Genomic DNA, 19,120 nt, shown 5'->3' on the forward strand with positions numbered 1-19,120 from the left:
GCTGGCAGTATTTTTCTTTCGGCACTTTGAATATATCATCCCATTCTCTCCTAGCCTGTAGCATTTCTGCTGAGAAGTTCACAGTTAGTCTAATGGAGATTCCCTTATAAGTGACATGATACTTTTCTCTTGCTGTTTTAAAAATTCTCTTTTTGTCTTTAACTTAAAAATTTGACTACATGTGCCTTGGAGAGCACCTTTTTGGGTTGAATATATTCAGAGATCTTGAGCTTCCTGGATTTCAATGTTTTTACCTTTCCCAAGATTCAGGAAGTTTTTGGCTATTATTTCATTAAATATGTTTTCGGAGCCTTTTGACTCTTCTTCCTTACATAATCATCCTTCATTTTTCATAAAATATAGCCTGTGATTATTCCTGAGCAGTTTTTAGAGACTGCTTCCTGTCTATAGAATTTGATGTTCTTTGCTTTCTATTTAGAATTTTAGAGTCTTTTTATTTTGTATTTCTCTGTCATTTTTAGTCCAAGCTAACCACACTTTGGTTAGTACAATTGTCTTTAAAATATTATAATTTTCTGTGATTTGTATGGGAGTCTCACTTCATTAGACAAAAAACACACTATATCTCTCTTTGATAGAGGACCTTCTCTCTACCTTGAGCTCCCTATGAGGAACAATTCTCTTAAGATTCTTGGGAAGCTTCCAGGATGGTGATCACATCCTCATGCTAGGGTAGTGGCATGCTCCAACTCCATGGGAACAGAAGCTCCTGTGCTTGGGACCCTTCCAGACCTCACCCTAATATACCTCTTTATCTGACTGTTCATCTATGTTCTTTATAACATCCTTTATAAAAAAATAATAAGTATTTCTTCAAAAGAATCTTAGAAGCCTTATTATTTGACAGGAAGCATCTAGGAGATATGCCCATAAGATACCTGGAGAGCATTTTAATTTGCTGTAAGGCTCTATGAAGCATCACCTTGATATTTTTGAGGTCTTCAAAACATTCAAACAGTCTCACCTTGGATTTGTTCTTTGTCAAGAAGCTTCTTTAAAATTTGAGAGTTTTTCCATTTGAAGAGGCAGGAGTTTTGAAACATATTTGAACACAGCAAGTCCTGTTACTACTATATGTATCCTCTAAAATTTGTTTCATAACTGGCCATATTCTCTTTTTTAAAAAAAATATATTTCATATCTCTATTCTTATCTTATTATATATGGCTAAAATAAACCAATTCTTTGATACAGTATTCTGCCTAGAAATATTCTTAACCAAATCCATGAGTTTCTTAGGCATATTTACTACTTTTAATATTACCATAATTATTGTTACCAAACATTCTGCTAGTATACAATGAGTTACTTTTGTTCTCAGATTCCAATAACAATTTCTTCTTGCCTCTCAGTTTTCATCAAGAGTAAATTGAGGCCCTTGCAGTCTTCACAAACTTTCTCCTCAAAGGGGTCTTCTATCTTCCAGTGTCTTGCCACCACCCAGACTCAAGCCAAAACCATATGTTTTAGGTCTCTTTGTTATAGTATCTCCTCACAGCCACATACCGGTGTCTATTCTAGTGATATGTTGCTTCATTAGAAACCACCTCAAATGTAATAGCATAAAACAATTGTATTATTATTATGGATTCTGTGAGTCAGGAGTTTGAACACAGTATGGTGGAAATGGTGTGTCTCTACTCCACTATTTCTGACACTTCAGATAGAAAGACTTAAAGGCTGGCAGTAACTCAATGGCTGGGGGCTGTAGTCAACTGGAGGCTTCATTGCACAAGTGTCTGGCACCTGGGATATGATGACCAAGAAGGTCAGTGTGGCTGGGACTCAGCCAAAACACTCAGACAATGGCTTGGGCTAATTAAAGACTGGTGGCTGGATTCTCAGTGGGAGGGATCATCCAGTGGGAATGATCTCCCAGAAGGAAAACGGACATCCTAGAAAGACAATGGACACTATGTGACCTTTTTTGGCCTAACCTGGGAAGGCATACAGCAACATTCTGCAAACTTCTTCTGGCAAAGTGAGTCATTGGAATTGGCCCAGATTCAATGGAGAAAAATTAGACTTCACCTCTGATGGGGGAGTGGCAAGGTCTCATTGCAGAGGAAAATGTGTGGTGGTAAATATTGCTGTGACCATTTTTGGACAATACAATCTGACACACTGAGATACCATTTCTCCCCTGCCCCTGGCCTTTCCCTGGGGTTCTCTAATGATGTTTCTGCCATGTTTTCCTTTCTTTTGTGTTTTCCAGGGCTGACCAGTTAGCTCAGTTGATTAGAGCATGGTGTTATAATACCACAGTCAGGGGTTCGTATCCCCATAACTGCCCGCTGCCAAATGAATAAATAAATAAAGTAGCTGGGATTTTCCTATGTTTTCCAAGGGTGTATTGTTCATCACTAATATTCCTTAATTTGTGAAGGCCCCAATATTGCAAGTCTGATTTCCTTAATGGAGAGAGGAAACAAGCCTCCCACATACTTATCATATCAGATGCTGGGAACTGGGAATGATCATGCCATCACGGTGTGTAGGAGACTAAAATTTCAGCTCAGCAGGAGGGCCCCTTGGGTGGCAGCTGGTACCTGCATCATCAGGTTAAATTGGCTTCATCACACCATTGCGTTCTACAAAATTGCCAGAAGTGCCGATACTCCACCACCACCACAGGCACAACTCATATTGAGGGGACACACTCATCCCAGGTACTAGACAACAAAAGTCTTACCTCAACTTGCTGAAGGCTCAGTCCAGTTGGGAGGGTTCCCCAGTGACTGTTTAGACCAATGTGCAGACCCATTAATCATGGCAAAAATGGCACACAAGAGAAGGAATTCTCAGCTGTATGAAGAACAGTCACTGTGCATATTCAACAGATGAGGAGATCAAGGCTCAAATACATATTTCAATTTGGTCTACTTCACACAGACATGAGCTGGGAACGAAGATCTGTCTCCCTCAAGAGCTGCACCATTTTCTGAGGCTGCTGCAAAGGGAAAAATAAAGAAATGCAAAGCAGGGGTACCAAAATCATTGTTTATTTTGAATGTCACCTCCTAAAAATGGGCAGTTAAGTCTGCCTGGACTTTGTCCTGGAAGAAGATATTATCATTATTACATAGACACTAAACATCTATCCTTTGCTCTCGAGGGAAACATTACTTCTATTTTGATGTGATTAACACAAAAATACACTGCAATACTTGGATTTTTTTTTAAAGGATTTACAAAATTATGAATTGATAGTGCACTGCAGGGAGAGTTTAATGGTAATGTGACAAGTGTAAAGAGGTAGCAAGGACTTTGCCCCATCCCATCAGGGTCTCTCTGTGATGGTAGTTGTCACCTCACTTAGAGAAGTATGAGAGTGACTTTGAGGTTGTGAGCTCCAAGTCAGGTGATCCTCACTGCTCGGGTCACCTGTGAACAGGTTTTGATGCAGCTTAAAAACAACAAACCTGGGAGGAGCCACAGAGATTGGAACCAAGAGTGGGTTACTGGAACCCAGAACTCTCTCAGGACTTGCTGACTTCAGGTCACATCTCAGAAACGTTTTCCGAACAAGGTGATATTGGAGAACCTTGGGGAGTGGTCAGGAATCCTGAGGATCTCTCCTAAACCTGCAGCATTGTCACATTCCAGACTGGTACTCTCAATTATAATAGCCACTAGACACGTGTGTCTATTTAAGTTAATCAAAATTAAGTAAAATTGAAAATTCAGTGCCTCAGTTTTACAAACCTTTTTTTATTTTTCAGTGGCTGGCCAGTACAGGGATCTGAACCTTTGACCTTGGTGCTACAAAGCTGTGCTCTAACCAACTGAGCCAAATAGCCCCTTACAAGCCACATTTCAAATATTTAATAATCAAATGTGCCTAGTGGATACCATTTTGGACACTAGATACAGAATAGTTCCATCATTGCATAAAGTTCTGTAGGACAGTGCTGGTCTAGATGCCTTTAGAGAAGTCAAGGAGTCTCTCAATGATTGAGTCGATATAATTAACAAAATGAGAGTTTCCACCCAGAACATGTTCTTGGGGAGTCTCTGATCATGTCCTTCAGACAAAATATAGTCAGCAAAAATACCACTGGGTTATGTAAATGTTATGACTATATCTCAAATTGGTTAAAAAGTAGTCAGTGTAAGTTACATTAATAACACAAAATCACTTGTGTATGACTTTGCTTTTCTTTAGGTGAAGCAGTAAGTAGCAATGTGATACATGCAAAGATCTTTTTGAAACAAGGTAGCGTATAAATAAAGACATATATAAATAAACCAACAGTGAAGAACTGTGCAGGGTCTGAGGTAGTACATCACTGTAGCCTGCCATACTTTCATGATTTCTCTCAGAAGAAACAAAACTTCTGGGTCAGAGATAAAGTACAGTTTATTGTCCACAGCAACAGAGAGTAACCAAAGTATCTGCATTTGTGCGTCATCCCTGAGCCCCAGTTTCACACAGCGATGAGAAGATGGTCAGGTGACACTGGCATGCACAGTGAGTCGTGTTACAGGAGAGGAACACCAAAGTCAGGAGATCCAAATCTATTGTAATGGGCAGTGAGCCTGCCTGGCCCTTGTCCTGGAAGAAGATAGTATCATTATTATACAAAACATTAACTATCGATTCTTTGCTCTGGAGGGAAACATTACCTCTATCTTCCAATGGTGTTCACTACACAGAGATCCTTGAAAAGTGCGTGGAACAAAAGGACAGTCAATGCCTCACGGCAAGACATGAAAAAATGCAAGACACCCATGCAGAATTGCCTCCAACACCAACATACCATTATTTTTTTCAAAAATACATACATGCACAAGGTAATTATAGTGTGCAGGAAAGTGTTGCCTTGCTGCAGTGGTGACTGTGATAGTCCTGAGTGTGAGGAAAGACACATTAGGATCACAGAAGTAAGTGGGACCTGGTTTTAGAAGACTGCAAAATCGGGTCATGGATTTTCACAGCTTAAAATTGTTGAATGAGCCCCACAACCTCTAGGATGAAACTCAAACTCCTAGCACGTCCCACCAGGCCCCTCACGACCAGCTCTGCTTTGCCTTCAGTGCCTTCCCCCACCTCCGCACCGAACTGGCCCTCCATTAACCAGCCCAACAGTCACTCTTTGCAGTGCCCCAAACAGGTTTCCCTGCCCTGGCTCACCTGCCATCCGTGCTTGCAGCCCTTCTCCCGCCCTTCATCCCAGTAACTCTCAGTTCTCCTTCAAGGATGAGCTCAGGCCTCTCGTCCTGCCCCACCGCCCATCCTGCTTCCGATGCCCCTCACTGGCAAGCAGTTAAGCACCTGCTTACGTGTCCCCAGATGATCACATTTACCTCTCTCATTGTGCTTATCCTTCTGGTTGGTGACTCTCCTGGATTTTTGCCCAACCTGGATTCTTATTAAACCATCAAAAACATGCATATAGAGAATAAAACTTCTAGAACGTGATTTTCTTTTTAATTAAAAATATGTCTCTCTCTCCTCCCTTTACCTCAACTCCCACTTGCCCTTCACAGAGACCAATGCTATTACCAGTTTCTGGATTTAGTAACTTCCGAGTTTTAAAATAATATCTTTATAACTCCCTTTCTTGGTTTGGGGGTCCACCTCTATCATTGACAAGCTATTAGATTTTTTGCAAATGATTTGACCTCTCTGAGCTTCAGTTTCCTTTTCAAACACAATGAAGTAATGACATGTCCCCATATTGGTACTTATAAGCATCAAATAAAGTAAAGGTATCTGTAAATACCATGAAAATTGGAGACTCTGGGTATATCCTTATGATCCAAATTGAAACCATTTCTGGTTGGATAGAAATTTCTCAGAACATAGGAACTTATATTTTATTATTTTGATTGGCTTAAATAATAATTCACTTCTGGCTAATTCAACAACCCCAAATAACTTCCCCAAATCCTGTGCAAATTTTATTAGACTCAGACCTAAGTATTTCATGGGGCTGGGGGAGTTTGTCCATGTTGCTGTTTTTTTTAAATTTCAGTTTCCACTTGTTCAGTGCTGGTATAGAGAAACAATTGATTTTTGTGTGTTGATCTTGTATCCTGCAACCTTCCTAATTTCAATGATCAGTTCCAGGAGCATTTTGGTAGGTTTAGGGAAACGGCTCCACCCTTGTTCCATGGTGATCTTGTGCATCTCCACATGGGCCACATAGGCCAGGATTAACTGCAGCTGATCCTAGTCTTGGCCAAACTCTCTCTAGTCCTCCCAGGGAACAAGAGCATAGGAGGCTTATGAGGAGCTGCCTCAAGGTCATTCTCATTTGTGTCTCTATCTTACAAGGTGGCTGTCACAAAAAAGTTTCTCCTTGCCACCCCCACAATGGGTTATGATGAGTGAGGTCTGAGGCTTTTTTCCTCACCCCTCTCCCCGCCCTCCTTAGGATAGAGCTGCAGGTACGGGGCTGCTTACTGCAGTGTGGCATTCTCTACACAGCAACAAAGTGTCCTCTTATTCTTGTCCAGTCATCTGGCCCCTTTAGTTCCAGTTTCATCCTGTGCAAGGGACATGGTGCTGGCACTGTGACTACTCTTGCTTTCACTGTCTATGTAAGTGATAAACTATCTGGATCTAAAAAGCACTCATTTTTTTACTGGCCAAATCTGTCAGCCTTGCCTCTTGCTTGACAGTCGGTTCCATGGGATATTCTACATACGCAGTTTAATTACACAGAGATTAATTCCTCTAATAATCACCTTTATGATTTTCCTCCATGGTCAGTTCTACTACTCACCTGGGGCTTTCTCTTTCAAGTGGTCATGAACTCCTTGGTTGCTGGCCCAGAGTAATGAATGAAGTATTAAGCTAATTAATTTGAGAAACAGAAATGTAATTCTTATAGGTCTGTTTTCCCAGCAGCTGTTCCATGTAAATTGGAGGTGGGGCAGAGTCTATCTTTACAGGTGGGATTCCTGTTAGTTTGCATGAGCAAGAAGATGGAGTAGTGACAACCCGACACAAATGCAAACCCACACAAATACATACCTATCAAATGAGGGGAGGAAGACTCATTCGTATGCATGTATCATACCATCAATCTGAATATGCACATCCAATTTAAGAGAGAAGAGGAGCTGGCTGGTTAGCTCAGTTGGTTAGAGCATGATGCTGCTAACACCAGCGTCCAGGATTCGATCCTGAACTGGCCAGCTGCCAAAAACACAGACAAAAAAAAAAGAGAGAGAGAGAGGAAGCATATCTCCCACTAACAAAGCACTTTTACAAAGCCATGAAGCCTCTGCCTTATCCCTCTTTCACCCTCCCAGCCTTTTCACTGTGACATGGGGAGAAAGCTAAGGGTTAACGAAGAGGCACACTCTAATAATGCTCCACATGTTTTCTGGTCACACAAATAATAGTGATGGTGACAATAACATAAGAAGAAACGGGTGGAGCATTTCCTTGGACAGGCACTCTCCAAACATGCTGCCTTTCCCTCTGTTCTCTGAATCCCAGAGGTCGGTCTGTGACTCTCTGTTCCTTTTTCATTCTCCCTCGCAGAGTTGCTGCAGCCCCTGCTCTCCTAGATCACGCTGCAACTTCATTATTTCCCTTCAATAACTCTGAAGAATTATAAACTGTACAAATCTGGAGGTGGACTGAGATGAGGAATATGAGAAGCCTGGAAACAGCCCGGTTTGGTGGGTGACTTGCATTAAGATGAGGGAGAGCCCAGGAATCTGTTCCGACTGGATTCCCCACCCCCAAGCCCCATCACAGTGTTCACAGGAAGACACTTGCAAGAGTCACAGCTCTGAACGGCTCCAGGGGATCATTTATCTACCCAGATGTTTTGAGAGGTGTGAGAAGGTGGAACAGGTTCAGCAGCATTTTACTTACCTTACACCTGCCTGTAACTCATCATGCCCCACCCCTTCCCCTCGTACTTCTGCTTCTGGGTCCCTCCCTAGGTGTGGTAAAATCTTCTAGATAAGCCACGGCTCAATCCCCCAGACCCAGTTCTGCTGCTGCTCTTCACCAGCTGCTCTGGAGCCCAAACCATGGTGCCCAGAATCGTCTGTAAGTCACCCCAAACCCAGTTGAGCGTGTTATCGCATTTCTAATAAACCCTTGAATCTCAATCTAAATTCTCTCATTTCTTTTCAATTCTTGGCTTCCCACCTCATAATCACCCCCACGTCTTCTCTGACTGCACTGCAATCTCCTCCTACCTACAAATTTCAGAACCTTAACTCTTCCCAGAGCTTTCCCTGAACTTTCTCACCTGCCACACCCAGTCCCCAGCACCTGCACCCAGAGTCAGTCTCAAAACCCACTCTGGGCTGTTACCAGCAATCAAAGAAGCTCAGTGACATCATCTTGTGCCCCATGACCATGACAAGATCTCAGCATCATTCTCATTCCCCACCTGCTTCCCAGCTGCTCTCTTCATTTTTGAACTCCTGGGCTCAAACTCAGTCACAGGTGAGGACTGGTGTAGTGAGGTGGGGGGAGAGGAGGGAAGAGACAGCGTTATGGAGGAGGCGTGGGCTTCCAGAGCTCCTAGACTTGTCCTTGCAGCCCACCCAGCTCCAACTTATCCAAACACTGGACTGTGGCTGTGCCAGCTGGTGCCCAGGTGTGGGGAACAGACCTACAACCCTTTGGAGCAGTGCTGTGATGAGGGAGCTATTCTGCCCTTGGACCAGACCCGCCTCCGTGGCCCCAATTGCACCTTCTGGCCCTGCTTCCAGCACAGCTGCCTGGAGTCCTTGGTCTCTCAGCATCAGACGGTTGTGAGGTTTAAGGTTCCAGGCGTGAAGTCCAACTGCGTATCCTCCCCCATCACCAGGATCTGTGTCTGGATAAGGATCTGATTCCAGTTCAGGCTCGGGGAGGGGGAAGCAGGGAACAGAGTTTGGTTGTCCATGTCCCACCCAAATGTGCAGTCCCTACTGCATTCTTTACCTTCGCATCTCTGGGTAGCCATGTGACTCTGTGCTTCTCTGTATCTCCACGACATTCTCCCCCTCTGCCCCTCTCCCCACTGCCCCCCCTCTGCAGGAAGACCGTGCAGCCGGCCCTCCACCAGATCTGTCTTCTTCTAGACCATTCCAGGGGGTAGAGTCACAGATCACCCCAGAATCTGATATTGTTACCAGACAGCACATCCAGGCACAACCGGCAAGAGGAAAGGAAAAGACAGATTGAGAAATGGAACAGGACAGGGCTTAATTACCAAGTGAAGATATGCGCCAAAGTGCACAGGCATTTCTGCCAGAGAAAGACACAGGTGCTCCCAATCTTCTCCGTCCTCTCTGTCCCACGTGGAAACTCCTAAGGACTGACCCCTGCCCCTCCTGTCCCACCTATTACACAGGCTGTGGCTGATCCAGTCTGAATATTTATAAGCAGCCTCTCTGGGGTGTCTTTTGTCCCTACTTCATTCCTACCACAATTCCCCCCTGAGAGAGCTTACTCCCATAAATCTTTTTGGGGTGCTGCAGGCCACAGATCCCATCAGTCTTCTATAGCTGCTTCCTGCTGGGTCACGGCAGCTGTTCCTACCTGTCCCTGGGAAAACAACTCTCTGCCTAAACTGTTGAGTGGCCCCAGGGAAGGCTCAGGTGTGTAGAGGCACAAAAGTTCATATCCTTGAAGCACCATGATGGTTTTTGGATGGCAGTCATTCTGTGAGAACGCAGAGCAGGAGAGCTAACGCCCTCCTCGGAGACTGAGGCTGAACTGCATAGCTCTGGTGCAAATTCTCGCCAAGACTCCTTTTGGTCCCTGCTCCCATCCTTGTCACCTCAAGTTCCTCCTAAAGGATGAGTCAGCATAGCTTTGTTTATGTGCTCCTTGGCTTCCCAGGGTCTGCAATTCTGCACCCTCAGGCTGGCTGGAAAACAACTCCACATTCATATAAATAATGTCATCTTGCCAGAGGTAAGAGGAAACTCAGAAATGTATGCTTTAAAAAAAACTGTATTCTTTTTAAAAATTATCCCATAGCCCATGTGCTTTTAGGTCCCAAAATGGCTTCAGCCCTGCTCTCTCCAACAATTTTCTACTGTCAATACTTAAGCGTTAATAAGCAATACATTAATTGGTACATCAGCAATCTCAAGAATTTAGATCAATCATTTTTCTTAGGAACAGTGTGTCTCATCCAAGTCATGAGTCCCCCTACCCCCACCCTTCAAGGCCATGAATACTTTTAGAGAACTGCTTGTGTGGAGAAGAAATCATTTCCCCTTTTTTGATCAACACATTCCTCCAGAAAGCACTGAAGGTCAATTTTGATTGACAAGGTCTTACTTTTCTTGTACTGGCCCCTCGTCCCCAGGAAAGTTTATTCCCAGGTACACTGACCCCTCAGAGCTGGGAAAGCTTATTCTCAGGAATTTATGTCCTACCAAGGGCGAGAGATGAAACAGCAGTTAGGCCAAATTAGGGCAACATGAAGTGGGGTCAGGAACTTACAAAAGACATGCTATTTTATAACCAATGTTTCCAACTGTATCCTGTTGTAAAGAGAGAGCAGGTTCCCACTGATCTTATGCAAATAACTCTATTGCCATAAAAATCATAAAGACACAAAACATTTTTTAATTCTAGAGGAATCAAACAGGGAAAAAAGCAAATGTTCCCATCTCTGTTCGTAAATTATATTTACCAAATTGCTGTAAGTTATAGATAGCTTGAGAGAGAATTTCCTTAAATTTGCAAAAACAAAACATTTACATAGAAAAACAAAAATAAGTTACAAAATACTATGTTTACCAGTCACTTAACTTGATGTAATTACTTTTGGCTTTGTTTCGTATTGATTGGCAGTTTCACAAATCCATCAGTTTCTTATTACAGTCCTGAAAAACATTTACTTTGTCCATAGATCTTAAAGTTACTTGAAACCTGTGCTTAAGAGTTTTTTTTCGTTTTTGTTACCAGCAGATCAGGCTCAGCTTGCCCTCTCACACTAACCAAATGACTCAAAAGTCCAAAAAGCTGGTGCAAGGACTGGAAGGTTTATTCAGATAACTAGTATCTGGGGGCTGACCAGGCTAAAATCATCCCATTCCCTGACTCCTATCCTGGTGTTTATAAAGGGGAAGAGGTGGAAAGATGAGGCAAGGGTCATTGTTCTATGAAAAAGGGGGGAGTCTAAGAAGAGGGAGGCTGGGATCAGCAGATGGTCTGACTCAGATGTCAGGGTCCCATGAATCAGATGTCAGCATCACAGAGTCTGCAGTCAGTTTCTTTTCTTTTTTTTTTTTTTTTAAATGACCGGTAAGGGGATCCCAACCCTTGACTTGGTGTTGTCAGCACCACACTCTCCCAAGTGAGCCACAAGCCAGTGTAGCAGAGAATCCTGGGCAATACCAATGCCATCTTGGGAAGGCACTGCTCCGTTCTCATTGTCAGACTATGCCCTCTGTGTGAGAAACCATTGACCTTCTCATAGAAACAAAAAACATTGCATAGAAACAGGAGCCATACACAGTGAACTGTTACATGGGAGCAGGAACCATACACAATGAAAAGTTTTAGGCTTGATTGCTTTAATTGCTCACTTTTAGCTTCTGTAACCTAGCTACCTAGCTTGCTTTGTGCATCGGGACAAACCCGTGTGCCAACAGGATGTGGTTTTTGCTTTATAAACTCCACCAGACCAAGGCTAGTTTCTGCTCTCCCAAAATACCTAAAGGAGGCAGTCACTGCCCGGCTAATAAAGACTCTGTTAAAATTGTTAATTAAGTATTTGGTTCCTTTCCTGGGCAACACCTCACAACACCAGCCCTTGCAGTCAGTTTCAAACCTTCGATGCCATCTTGGGGATGGAGTCCTTATGTTGGAGTGAGCAAGACTGAATCTATGTTGGGAACTGAAACTGCCTGGGCTGCAGTAGCGGGGAGGGGAGGTGGTTAAAAAGGACAGTTTTTTTCTCTCCACTCTTTCTTCTTGACTTCCTCATCTTGCTTACTAAGTAGGAAAACAAGACCTGAGAAGCTGATTACTACTTTGCAAAGCTAACAGTTCATTCTTGGAGGCTTATAGAGTTTTGAGAAATGATGAAGACTAAGTGGCTGAAGCTGACCTTGGGCACCAGCCAAGTACACCAGTGCAAATCAAAATCTTGCAGGGTCCTGAGATAATAGCAAAGATGAGAACAGAAACCAGATGAGGCCTTGGCAGGACCTTGTTCCTGACCCATAGACCTCACCCCTCATAACTCCTGTCTCCTTCTCTCCTGCTTTTCACCTCGCACATTCCATTCCCTCAACTCCTCCTTTAAAAACTCTTCAGTGAATCTAAATCTTTGAGATGGGATAGCCTACCATCTCCTGCAGCTGAATACATCTGCTTTTCTAACACCAACAATTTGACTTCTGAGTCTTTTTTTTTTTTCTTTCCATCTCAAAGGGGCAGGCAGTTAGACCTGAGTTCAGTAACAGATTTGGTGAGCCAAGCCAGGAGTTGAGCACCTTGGGTGGCCTAGCCACCCCCCCCACTTGGGTAGAAGTGAGGCTGGGTCTGCCTGTGGTGCCAGCTGCCTGTGGTGGGTTGACCCCAAGGCTGGGAGTCTAGGGATCCTTGCCAGCAGCTACCAGACTTCAATTGTTCTGGAGAGGGCTCTCTGAGTTCCAGGGAGGGCTCTCTGAGTTCCAGCAATGGCACTAACCACCAATTCCCTGCCTTTTGGTTGGTAAAGAAAATCAGTGTTAGTGAGGAGCCCACAGGCTCTGTTGTGGGAGCCAATGGGCTCTGGGGGAGTTGTCAGACTCTAGGGGTTGGGTAAGTTTACCCCAGCGTGCATGCTTGAAGTCCTCTACTCACACTGTTTGTTAGGAAAAGGTACCGTTAGTGTGGAATATGACTTGTTAAAACTTAGACCAACCATTTGTTTGGAGGAGTGCGCCATTCATTGTGTACGAGTGTTTGGGTGTGCATGCTGGAAGCTGTTTTCCTACACCACTTATGCGTTGGTGGTATAGTGGTGAGCATAGCTGCCTTCCTACACCACTTATGCACTAGCTTCATGTTTGGAGACAGCTGCAGGACATAGAAACCACCATTTTTCTGTTTGTTTGGAAGTGCTTCATCTGTTTGTTTGACTTTTCTTTGTGTGCATGAGTGTGAAAGCAAAACTAATATCATGGGTAATTTCTCCTCTATCTTGGCTCAAAGTCCTTTGGACTGCATTCTGGAAGATTGGCCAGCTTTTAGCTATGCACCCATGACTAAGAAAGGAATGGTGTTCTGTTGCAATAATGTGTGGGCTTATCTATGTGTTAGTCTCTGGAGAACGGTGGCCACTAAATGGATCTCTTAATAATCACAACTTGGTACAACTGGAATTGTTTTGCAAAAGACAAGGCACATGGGATGAAATACCTTATGTTCAGTCTTTTATACTTTTACATAATTGGAACTCTTTGAGGGGAGGATCAGGGTTCAAATTAATGGTACATCAAGATGGCTCCTCCATCTGACAAGCCACCTTGTTATTCCTCTTTGCCAGACAGTGAGAATAAAGAGGGTAATGAAATGGAAAATCAGCAGTTGTTAGAGGCTTTGAATCCTATGGGACCTGTGGTTGCACCCCTTCCTGAGCCATTGTCTGAGACACCTCGACTTCAAATGGTGGCCCTAGAGCTTCCTGATGATGAGTTTATGGGGCATCAGCCCCACTCCCATACGATCAGGGCCCTGGGATGGTCTCTCCTTCTAAGACCCAGCAGGGCCCCCATTTCTGCCCAGGTGCATAGCCAACTGTAGGGGGCAATTTGCACTCCACCAATTCCCAGCTGCTCTACTGAATAGGCACAGCCAGCCCGCAGGATTTTACTGGGCATGTACACATTTCTCTACCTCAGACTTGTTAAATTGGAAACATTCACATCCTCCATAAAGAGATGATCCGCAGAAAATGGCTGACCTCTTTAAGAGTGTTTTTAATACTCGTTGACCCACATGGGCAGATGTGCAGGCCTTAATGAACATTTTATTAACAGCTGATGAGAGGTGACTTTTCATAGATGAGGCAAAGGATAGGGCTGGCCCGTGGCTCGCTTGGGAGAGCGTGGTGCTGACAATACCAAGTCAAGGGTTAAGATCCCCTTACAGGTCATCTTTTTAAAAAGAAAAAAAAAAGCAAAGGATGAGTCTCATTGCCTCCATCAAGAGGATCCTAATGGAACCCCAGATCATGCAGGGGCTGTGCCCCTGGTTGAGCCTAACTGGGACCCAAATAATGATGTAATGGTGAGGCATCTCTGGTGATGGATGAGGAGGCCTGGAGGCTCCAGTAAACCTTTCAGAGCTACTAATTCTTTCCCAATGGAGCCCCAGGTACAATAGAAAGTGGGGAACAAATTAATTGATTTTTTTTATTGGAGGCTGGAGCCAGTCACTCAGTCTTAAACACTAAATTATCTAAAAGTGCTGGGAAGACAGTTCCCATAATAGGGGTTACAGGTAGGCCCCAACAAAAGCCTTTTCTTCAACCTCTGGAGTGCCATCTGGGGGACATGACACTGACACACAGCTTTTTGTATATGCCTGAGTGTCCCATCCCTTTGCTGGGAAGAGATTTGCTATGCAATGTGACTTTTTCTCCTAAGAAACAACATATGCAGATATGAGTGCCTCGCAGTTCCAGATGCTCCTTGCTGGAGTCAGACCTCCAAAAGGTGAACTGTTTCCACCCAAAGTCTATGATCAAGAGACTAAAACAGTTTGGGCAGATGGGGTCTCTGGCCAAGCCAAAAATATAACTCCTGTATCTATAGAACGAAAAATAGGAGCAGGAATTCCTAGGAAAAAACAATATCCCCTGAAAAGGGAATACTTAGAATGTATTCAGCCTGTACTGCAAAAGTTTTTGAAAGATGGACTTATTTGGCCCTGCCAGTCTCCCTATAGTATCACTATATTGTCAGTAAAGGAACCTCAGACTAATGACTGTCACTTTATTCAAGACTTCAGAGCTATAAATAAGATGGTGCAGGATATCCACACCACTGTGCCAAGTCCTTACATGGTATTGATGACCATGCTGGGAGATTATGGCTGGTTTTCAGTTTGGATTTGAAGGATGCATTTTTCTACATACCAGTTGAAGAGGAGGAACAATTCCTGTTTGACTTTGAATGGCAAGATCCAGGGGGGGAAAAACTGTTTTCCAATGTGTCTGGGCTGTGTTGCCTCTGGGATTTGGAAATTCTCTGGTAATATTTGGTGAGTCACTAACTAGCTAGAGACTTAAGACCCCTTCAAGTTGATGAAGGAATCTTATTCCAATGTGTAGATGATCTGCTTATTGCTAACCCTACGTATGATGGATGCTTAAAGAACACCATTTTCACCTTAAATCATTTGGCTGAATGTGGATATAACACTTCTTCCAAAGCCCAAATTTGTAAGAAAAATGTTAACTTCTTAGGTTTTTCATTAAGTAAAGGAAAATACAGTCTTCTCCTTGAAAGAAAGAAAACTATAGCAGATATCAAGCCCCCAAGCAAAAGAAGACAATTGCAAGGGTTTTGGGGAAGGGCTGGATTTTATCACATCTGGATTCCAAATTATAGGCTAATAGTACAACCCTTATATGAGACATTAAAGGGGCTAGACACAAGCCTCTATATTGGACTAAGGAAAGCCAACAGCCATTATTTGAAACCAGAAAGAAAAATTCATGATGGCTCCCACTTTAGGCCTTGCCAACCCTCAAAAGCCTTTCAGCCTGTACATACATGAAAAACAAGGGTTTGGACTGGTGGTTTTAATCCAGTTACTTGGAACTGCACCCACCTATAGCATACTTCTCTAAATAGCTGGAACAAACTATCATGCAATGGCCACCTTGTTTAATGGCTGTAGCTGCCACCTGTGATTTGTTACGAGAGGCAGAAAATTTTCCTTTGGGACAACCTGTTGCAGTGTGTGTGCCCCACCAGGTGCTGACTCTTTTAGAACAAGAGGGAGGTTACTGGCTTACTGCTGGGTGTATGAGCAAATGCCAGGCAATTCTTTTGGATAACCCTAATGTAGTCTTACAGATAACCACCAACCTGAATCCAGCCACCCTGCTGCCTGCCAATGGCATAGAGGACAGCCTAATTAACGCATGAGTGCCTTGAGGTTACGGATGCAGTCTGTTCCAGCCAGCCAGGTCTGTTAGACCAACTGTTGCCTAACCCAGACTGGGAATTGTTCGCTGATGGCAGCAACTTCATGGAGCATGGGCAACGTCATGCTGATATGCAGTGGTGGCTTTAACTGAGGTAATAGAGACCCATGCCCTCCCAACTGGTACCTCAGCTCGGAAAGCAGAGCTGCTTGCCCTTACAATGGACAAGAAGTGCGATATAAGGGAAACCATCCCTTCGAGGACTGGCAAACAGATTTCACTCAGATGCCTAATGCAATGGGAGTTTAAATACATGCTTGTGATAGTGGATACCTACCAACAAGAACAGAGAAGGCTTCAGATGTTGCCAGAATTTTATTAAAGGAAGTAATACCTGGGTTTGGGTTTCCAATCACAACTCAGAGTGATAATGGACCACCTTTGTTTCAAAGGTCACATAAAAGGTAAGCAAGGCCTCACAGATTAAATTGAAAGTACACTCATCATGGAGACCTCAGTCAACAGGAAGACTGAGAATATAAACCATACTCTGACAATGACCATATCAAAACTTTGTCAAGAGACTCATTTAACTTAGGAGAAGATGTGGCCAATTGCCTTGCTTAGGGTCTGGGTTGCAGGTACAAGTGGACATAAATCGAATCCTTTCAAGAATGTACATGGGAGACACTTCCAGGCCAGGTTAGGATTAATAGACCCAGGGACAGAACATGACAATCATATCTAACAGTACGTACAACAGTTATGTCAGGTACTAAGCACTCTTCATGAGTTTACTCTCTCCAGGTCCCCCCTTCCACCTGATGAGCCTTTGCACCATTTCCAGCTGGGAGACAAAGCCTTATTAAAAACCTGGGAAGAACAAGGTCCAGAAGAACAGCTAACAGGAAAATGGCAACAGCCTTTTGATGTTTTACTAACAATTCATAATGCTTTAAAGCTTGCAGGGGTCCAACCGTGTATACGTCATATTTGAGTGAGGCTGGCTCCTGAAGAAAAAGATGATGTACCCAAATCTGCCAACCAGGGGGCTTGTGAACTAGTTAAACAAAATTTGTCTGTTTGGGTTTAAGTAACTAAGTCTTGTCTTTTGGTCATTAAAGACCTGATGACTAAAAAGAAAATTTTTCTGAGTTTCTCCTGGTAAGCATGAGAAATAGAAAACTGGGATCCAGAACAGTTATAATTGGCTAAGTCTCTGAACAAAATTTATGTGTGCACAGAGTTCTGCAAATGTTAAAACAAAAATCTGTAAGGAAAAAAATCAAGGTCACTTGGAGATTTTGTTTTTCCTATACAATTCAGCCAGTCCTGGCTAAATGTAAATATTTGAGAATTTAACCCAAAACTCATTTGAAACTAAAACGAAAGGGTAAAAAAAGACTTTTTTGAAAATCAGACCACTGCGAGAAATGTCTTCATAATTATCAGCATACATTTTTGCCTGGGTTTACTAGTCAAACAGGATTATATTTGTCTCTGCTAGAGATTTTTTTTTTTTAAGATGACCAGTAAGGGGATCTTAACCCTTGACTTGGTGTTGTCACCACCACACTCTCCCAAGTGAGCCACAGGCTGGCCCTAAAATATCTTTCTTGATTTCTTTTTCTGCAAGCTCATTGTTGGTGTAGAAATGCTACCGATTTTTGTATGTTGAGTCTATATCCTGCAACTTTACTGAATTTGTTTATCAGGTCTAGGAGTTTTTTGATAGCATCCTTAGGTTTCTCTATATATAAAATCATGATATCTGCACATAGGGACAACTTGACTTCCTCCTTTCCAATTTGGATGCCTTTTATTTCTTTCTCTTCCCTACTTGCTCTGGCTAGGACTTCCAGTGCTATGTTGAATAGAAGCAGTGAGAGTGGGCATTCTTGTATTGCTCCAGTTCTTAGGAAAGCATTCATCCTTTCTCTGTTCAGTATAATGTCAGCTATGGTTTGCCATAAACAGCCTTTACTATATTAAGATAATTTCTTTTTACACCTAATTTATTGAGAGTCTTTATCATGAAGGGATATTGAATTTTATCAAATGCTTTCTCTGCATCCATTAAAATGACCATATAGTTTTTTTCTTTCATTCTATTGATGTGATGTATTGTGTATATTGATTTGCCTGTGTTGAACCATCCTTGCATCCCTGGGATAAGTCCCACTCCATCATGATGTGTGATCTTTTTTGTGTGCTGTTGGATTCAGTTTGCTAATATTCTATTGTGGATTTTTACATCTATGTTCATTAGGGATATTGGCCTGTAGTTTTCTTCTTTTGTTGTGTCCTTGCATGGTTTTGGTATCAGGGTGACGCTGGCCTCATAGTATAAATTTGAAATAATTCCATCCACTTCAATTTTTGAAATAGTTTAAGAAGTATTGATATTCATTCTTCTTTAAATGTTTGGTAGAATTCATCAGTAAAGCCATCGGTCCTTGGCTTTTCTTTGTTGGGAGATTTTTTATTCCTGATTCAATCTCATTACTTGTTACTGGTTTATTTGGGTTTTCTGTTTCTTCTTGGTTCAGTCTTAGTAGGTCATATTTGGGCTTCCATATTTATTGGCATATGGTTGTTCATAATAGTCTCTGATGACCCTTTGTATTTTAGTGGTATGTGTTGTAATGTCTCCATTTGTGTCTCTTTTTTTCTATGTTAGTCTGGCTAATGGTTTATCTTTTCAAAGGGCCAACTTTTCATTTGATCTTTTGTATTGCATTTTCAGTCTCAATTTCATTTATTTCTGCTCTGATTTTTATTATTTCTTTCCTTCTACTTATTTTGGGTTAGGTTGTTCTTGCTTTTACAGTTCCTTGAGGTGCTTTGTTAAGCTGCATATTTGAAATCTTTCTCTTTTTCTTTTTTTCTTAAGGTAAGTATTTATTGCTATAACCTTTCCTCTTAATACTGCCTTGGCTATACCCCATAGGTTTTGGTATGTTGTGTTTCTATCTTCATTCGTTTCAAGAAATTTTTTTTTTCTTTTTAATCTTGTCCTTGACCCATTG

The 19,120-nt window shown here is 42.7% G+C and overlaps 1 protein-coding gene across 1 annotated transcript; it reads left to right on the top strand.

Moving 5' to 3' along the window:
* Nucleotides 1-8,019: 8,019 nt before the first annotated feature.
* Nucleotides 8,020-8,835, top strand: IGFL4 (IGF like family member 4). Its single transcript, XM_063109864.1, has 3 exons — nt 8,020-8,038; nt 8,399-8,443; nt 8,564-8,835. Exons 1-3 carry the CDS (start codon nt 8,020-8,022, stop codon nt 8,833-8,835), a joined length of 336 nt encoding a protein of 111 aa, XP_062965934.1.
* Nucleotides 8,836-19,120: the final 10,285 nt, after the last annotated feature.

This window comes from Cynocephalus volans, chromosome 10, assembly GCF_027409185.1.
Source record: "Cynocephalus volans isolate mCynVol1 chromosome 10, mCynVol1.pri, whole genome shotgun sequence".
Taxonomy (NCBI): domain Eukaryota; kingdom Metazoa; phylum Chordata; class Mammalia; order Dermoptera; family Cynocephalidae; genus Cynocephalus; species Cynocephalus volans.